This window comes from Triticum dicoccoides, chromosome 4B (assembly GCF_002162155.2).
Source record: "Triticum dicoccoides isolate Atlit2015 ecotype Zavitan chromosome 4B, WEW_v2.0, whole genome shotgun sequence".
Taxonomy (NCBI): domain Eukaryota; kingdom Viridiplantae; phylum Streptophyta; class Magnoliopsida; order Poales; family Poaceae; genus Triticum; species Triticum dicoccoides.
In genome coordinates, this window is record NC_041387.1 from 633,051,944 (window position 1) to 633,058,295 (window position 6,352).

General features: G+C 49.9%; 1 protein-coding gene across 1 annotated transcript; it reads right to left on the reverse strand.

Annotated features, from left to right (window-relative positions):
* Positions 1-2,356: 2,356 nt before the first annotated feature.
* On the reverse strand, positions 2,357-4,695 carry LOC119291924 (transcription factor bHLH61-like). Its single transcript, XM_037570735.1, has 4 exons — positions 3,942-4,695; positions 3,608-3,784; positions 2,837-3,007; positions 2,357-2,701 (listed from the first exon to the last, which is right to left on the reverse strand). The coding sequence occupies exons 1-4, from the start codon at positions 4,563-4,565 to the stop codon at positions 2,615-2,617; spliced, it is 1,059 nt and encodes a 352-aa protein (XP_037426632.1). The 5' UTR covers positions 4,566-4,695; the 3' UTR covers positions 2,357-2,614.
* Between the last annotated feature and the right edge of the window lie 1,657 nt (positions 4,696-6,352).

Consider the following 6,352-nt stretch of genomic DNA (forward strand, 5'->3'; position numbering starts at 1 on the left):
CATTTTTAATCATCCCCTAATAATAGGGATGTCAAAAAATTACAGCTTTTAGAAATTAGACCTGTCTATGTGTCCCCAAAAGGTTAAAGTCCCAAAATACTTTTGGGACAAATCAAATACCAAAAATCCTGTAATAGGTACTACCTCTCTCTCAGTTTATAGGGCGTGCGCGTACCCCTAGGTCGTCAATTTGACTAACCTAATACAAGTTATATATTACAAAAAGTATACCAATATAAACTTTAGATGTTCTATTTTCAAAAGATATAATTTTTGTGTTATATAGTTTATATTAAGGTGATCAAATTGATAACCTAGGTATACGCGTAGGACTTGTAAACTGAAACGGAGGTAGTATTCTTAACTTATTAAACCCCTCTCCCCACTAATGAATTTCACAGTGGGCCCCACACCTATTTTTGCTCTAATCTCTCCATGTAATTGCGTAATTTTCCATAGCAAACCCCTTCATAGGTTTATCATTGTTCATCAAAAACCGCATCCGTAGGTTTGTCATTGTTCATCCAAAGATTGGCAGAATGCTATCATTCCAATGTAATACAAATTTCCGAGAGGAACATTTCGGTTCCAACTGATGCCGCGATTGGTGCCAACCCTCTTTATTGATATTATCTTGCTATGCTATTACTTATTTGGTCACAATGCCTACTACTTATGCTATAGTGAGATGCGGCAAGATGTATGTTGATGTCTTGCATATGAGCCTGCTTGTTTTCTTTGACGTGTTGACAATCATCAGGTATTGACCTCGCGGTCAGTTGGTTCTTACAAGTTGGCTTTGATTTGGCGCACGGTTCATGTTGCATATAATTTGCCACCACCAACAAGTATCCCAAATTGTTTGGAAACTGGTTGGTTGGTATCAACAAAATACTTAAGGGTCATAGCCGTGTAGGGGTTTGTGCCTTACTTTGGGCAATTTGGAATTGCCGGAATGATTGTGTTTTTAACAGGTCTCGCTCTATTAACTTTTTGCAGGTTAACTTTTTTGCAGGTTAACTTCAGATCCACCGCATCGAGCTCATGTCCTTTGGGTGCAACCGTCTGAAGATTGTTTCACATGTATTATTCAACCGGTTTGGCTGACATGTCACTAATAGATTATGTGGTTAAGTCATGTATTCTTTCGTTTGTACCCACCTTTTGTGGTGTTTTCTGTTTCTTTTTGTCGTTTTAGTTGATACTATGTACGTTTCAGACCTATTTATTTTCTTTTAACAAAAATTATTGTGTGCATCATGATGATGCAGAGGCGGGTGTCTTTCCCCTTTTCGAAAAAAAATGTGTGTAGACATCAGGTAATGTTTACTTGTTAGTGTGTGTACACATGGTGCTTAATGCAACGCTTGCGAGGATTCAATTATCTGTTTGGTTCTAATGATATACGACATGTGACATCTATACTTTATGCCGCTCAAGTTATGTTTAATGGAATGCAAGCATATTATGATATGTCACCACAATTACTGAGTATTTAATTTGAAAATTAGCATGCCATCATTTGCAAATGTAGATGTGATATACCTAGGGGGGCACACCGAGGGATCTAGATGGGATTAATACTTCCTTCATCAACGTCTAAATAGGATGCACGACAGACCATTCTCTATGCCAATACATCTTCATTTTCTATCTATTATACATGTTTTATTTACTCAATATAGTCAGATTATTGTTTATTATAATTGTGCTAGGCGATTACACGCAAAAACTGGTGCTCGAGTAGCATGCATGCATGAACTATAACAGAAGTATGCATAGGATTCCACATTTAAAAATATTTGTGCTATGGGTCTGAAGAATAAACTCAGAGCTGCAGTCGAAAGTATCAATACCAAGAAGTAACTAGGGAGCATCTATAAATGTTATTGGTTTAACATGAAATTCAATTTCACCCATCCATTTTTTCAAATCACAGTTTCCCTCAATGTCTATCGCATCGACATAGCAGTCGAGAGTTTGCATCCTCGTGGATGTTTGTCTCCAGTTTGTATCGCTTTGGATAAGACCATAAAATAACGATTTCAACCCAATATATCTACAAGTCAGAATGTTACTAGTGGTGAAAAATGCACACAGCAGGGTCACACAATTCTCCAAACATGGAAGGAATCAACGGACCACTGTGTGTATAGTATGAGAGGTACTCGTCAGGGCTGGTGCATATGTGCCCATATGTGTACCCAATCCTTGACCACTATGCTCGTATACCCCAGGACAAAACTTGATGAACAATTGTTGTCAGAAAACAGCTAAACATGCACAAGAAACAAAAATCTGTAACAGTGCCCAACCAAATGCAACAACAGACTGGTATCTTTTCATGTCGGCCAAATCCCAATACTCCACTCCACATGCATTACACTCACGGACACACACCCAACTATTACAATCTTGTCACAAGCATTTGAACTTTAGATAGTACTACTATTCAAAAATCTAACATAAACACTACATATGCTTGATTCATGCAGATATATTTCAAAACAAATCAAGCAAATATATGCAAACACAAATCTCACGGATGATTAATTACCAAATTACAAGCAGCTTGTTCTGCTACATGATTGATGAATTGGCGTGCTCCATCGATCTAGAGACACCTTCCTCCATAGCCTGCACTCGTGAACAATGCATGCTTGATCTCGTCGGTGCTTGTCACTCGGCTCCTCCCTTCCTCCTATATACACCACACACACCATGCATCGAGATTGAATTATAATAGTGTAGAAAACATGTACATTCGGGATTCGGCCAAGAAATTAGTGAAAAATTTAGCTTCTCCAAACAAAAAGAAACACAATTAATTCCATACTTGTGAGCAGGATGCCTGCATGGCGAAGTCACCGAAACAGCTGACAACGCACTGCTCAATCTCCAATCCCAGCACCTCCAGCGCGCTCACCGTCGAGATGAGCACACCAGGGCTTGTGGCGCAGCAGATGTCGATCCTCGTTTCGACATCGCCCTGTTTCTCGATGATGAACTGTATGGATAACTATCAGTTCAGATTTGAAGGGTTGGGTGCGCTTCGATGCGCTGTTTGTACTATTGGGATTTCATTAAGATAAAAATTGGTTTGGCACGTGAGGAAGATGATGAAGCGTTTTTTTTAATGCGGTGTTTTTTGGCAATTTTTCGTGCTATGATTAGTGTTATCTGCTAATTAACTCATACTTACATGATGAAATTTATTTCATTGGTGGCCGCATGTAATATTGGTGTCACATTGAATGTGTTGGTGCTTCTTTTTTACTCCCTCCGTCTCATAATGTAAGACGTTTTTTGACACTCTTATATTATGGGACAGAGAGAGTAGTAGTGAAAGGGTGCATGGGATGTGTTTTACAAGCTGGCTGGTGCCAATTAATTTAAAAGGTCATTGACCCACTCAAAATCATGAATCAAATCTGAAATATAAGTCTTCAATTTAATGATAGGACTCCTTGGAAAATTGTTGATCCGGTCAAAATCATAAACCAAATTTTAATTGAACACCTCAATTAATTAGGAGAACTCTAAAATTAGGGAGCAATCGTCGCGAACTAGATGATTTGATGTCTGGCTGCCTGAGCAAAGTGTGTACCTTTGTGGAATTCCTCATCGGCATCTCCTCGCTGCTACCGCTGGAGAAATTCTTCGTGGTGTTCAGCAGGTTCAGCTCCTCCGGCGTGGCGCCGATCTCCTCCTCGAGGGTTTTGATCCGCTCGGTTAGTTCATTCACGTAGTCTAAGGTGTCCTCAAGGATCGAGGTCCTATCCATCTGCAGACTGATCGATTGATGCGATCTAAAGATGTTAATACTCGATACACACCTTAATGATGACTGATAGTACTCTATAGAAATTAAGAAATCGATAGTTATCTAGGTTAATTACTAATTAATTAGGTCACAGGACAATGCGAGAGTTGCGACACACCTTGCTGATCTTGGGCACGATGGAGCGGAGCATGGAGAGGCGGTCGTTGAGACGCTTCCGGCGCCGCCTTTCCGCCATGAGGTTCTTGGACGTAGTGCCGCGGTTGAGCTTGCTTCTAGGGTTGCCGCCGGAGAAGACGCCCCTGGTCATCTCCTCCGAGGTCTCCCCGGCGCCTCCTTCTCCGAACACGAACGGCACCGGGGACGACGACGACCCACCACCGCGATGCAGGTTGCCGCAGCTCGGGTGATCCTCCGCCATGGCGTCGTGGAGGGCATACGCCTGGCCGGCCGCGTGGACGACGCCAGGCCCTGGGACGCCGCCGCCGGTGCAGCTCCTGTAGGGGTTGCACACTTCGCTGAGGCAGTCGAAGTTGAACTCCTCATGCGGCCGGTGCGGTGGCGCGGCCGGCGGTGGCGCCATGGGCTGCTGAAAGGGCCCGGCCAAGTCCATGCCGCTGCTCGCCTCGGCGGCGCCCTCGCCGCCGTAGAATAGGAGGTCGGTCGTCGTCATCATGCCGCTGGCCGGGTACGCCTGCCACGGAGCCGGAGCCGGCACCGGCGCCTCCTCCCGGCGCAGCGACATAAGCTCGTCGAGGAAGGACTGCTCGTCAAGCTGATCCATGACGCCCAAGTTCTACTAGCTAGCTAGGCACCAGCTCTTGCTAGAGTATGCTTGCTTCCCTTAATTTCTCTCCCAGCTAGCTTGAGCAAACTCCTCACGCTTATACTCCCACTCCCAGCAAGCAACGCGGCCAGTAGCTAGCAGTAGCAGTAGCACTGCCACATGTCCACACCACACGACACGGCCAACTTGCAGCCAGGGTCCAGTGGCAGTGTAGGGTTGCGGCAGGAGGGGAGGTCGTCACGGAAGGAAGCAACCTGGGAACTAAATGCGGTGTGACAAACCCAAGCGACAATTATTCCTTGGCATCAACTGGCTATTCACTGATCTTTGGTGTGGTCACGGCTGGCTGCCCCGGCCGGGTTGGTCAGGCAGAAAATGGCCAAGCTACTCTGAGGCCAACTCCACCGCGCGACCCTATCCTGTCCGGCCCTGTCCGTTTGAGGCAAAAGGGACAAACGAGGCGGCCCAGCACGCGACGGCCCGGACCCATCCTGTCCGTTTTGTGTCCGGGCCGACCCATTTCGAGCGCAAACTTGCGCCGGGTTTAGATCGCGGCGGACACCAAACGGATGCGCGCCTCGTCCGCGTCGGGGCCGCGTGGCAGGCGGCCACCTGCCTCCCACCGGCCAACATCAATGCGCACGAGCGGACGGCCCCACCTGTCATCCGCACGTCGAACGATCGCCGTCCTTCTTTAAGTGGGAAGTGTGGATGGGTCGTCATCCACAGTGCACCACGCCACCCCGCGGCCTCCTCAAAACCCGGCAGCGCCTGTTCCCAAACCCTAGAAAAGAAACTCGCCGGCCGGCCGCCCGCAGCCATGGGCCTCTGGAACTACGGCCGCAAAGGCAAGCACGACGACGTGGCTGGTTCCTCGTCGGGGCGCCGCCGCGGCTCGGTGAAGAAAGAGGAGCCCGCGTCGCCATCGCCGGGCCCTCGCGCCGCCCGCCTTCTCCATCGCGCCCACGTCCACCGGCGAGCGCGACCGGCATTACATCCGCGCGTCGGTGTGCCGCCGTTATTGGGAGACGAGGACGCCGCTCCCCTGGAGCGACGTCCATCCCCAATAATTGGCATCTCTCCGCCGACCGGGTCCCCATCCCGCCGGTCCCAACGAGCGGCCGTGCGCGCGACGAGGAGATCGAGCGCCGCCGCCTCCTCCCCGACGACCTCTTCTACGACGCCAAGTACGCCCCCGACTCCGGGCTCTGGGACACCTGGTTTCGTGACGAGCACGGCACCAGGCGCGCGTCGTTCTTTGCCGGCACCTCGACGGGGACGCGGCGGCCACGACAGGAGCGCGCAGCGCCTGCTCCCCGGGAGCGCGGGCGTAGGCGGGTGCGCGGCGTCACGCCCACGCCGTCGCCGACGCCATCTCCATCGCCACCACCACCTCCTCGCATGACGGAGGAGGAGGAGGCCCGTCTCGTTGCGTGCGTCATAGAGGACTCCATGCGCACGCACGACGAGCGCCGGTGGGAGGGCCTCGAGGAGATGCTGGCCCGCTTTGCCGCCGGCAAGGTCGCCATCCCCGAGCTCGAGATGGTGGCGAAGGAGGAGGAGGAGGTGGAGGAGCCGCAGGTGGCCGCGTTCTACCCAGCCCTGGTTGGCCAGGGGTGGGGCTGGTCGTGCACGGCAGAAGAGATGGCCGACGCCGTGGGCGTGAACTGGCGCCCCACGCCGCCGCGGTCACCGGAGCGGGAGGCGTCGCCGCGGGAGGAGGTGGTGCAGGCACCTCCCGCCGTCCAGCGAGCCCCCGTCTACCACGCACCGCCGGTCCATCT

Excerpts from the sequence above, each read along its gene's own strand:
- LOC119291924 (XM_037570735.1), bottom strand. The coding sequence starts at position 4,565 with ATGGATCAGCTTGACGAGCAGTCCTTCCTCGACGAGCTTATGTCGCTG. Across the intron at positions 3,785-3,941 it reads TCGTGCCCAAGATCAGCAAG|ATGGATAGGACCTCGATCCT; the intron begins GTGTGTCGCAAC and ends ATCAGTCTGCAG. Across the intron at positions 3,008-3,607 it reads CGATGAGGAATTCCACAAAG|TTCATCATCGAGAAACAGGG; the intron begins GTACACACTTTG and ends TTATCCATACAG.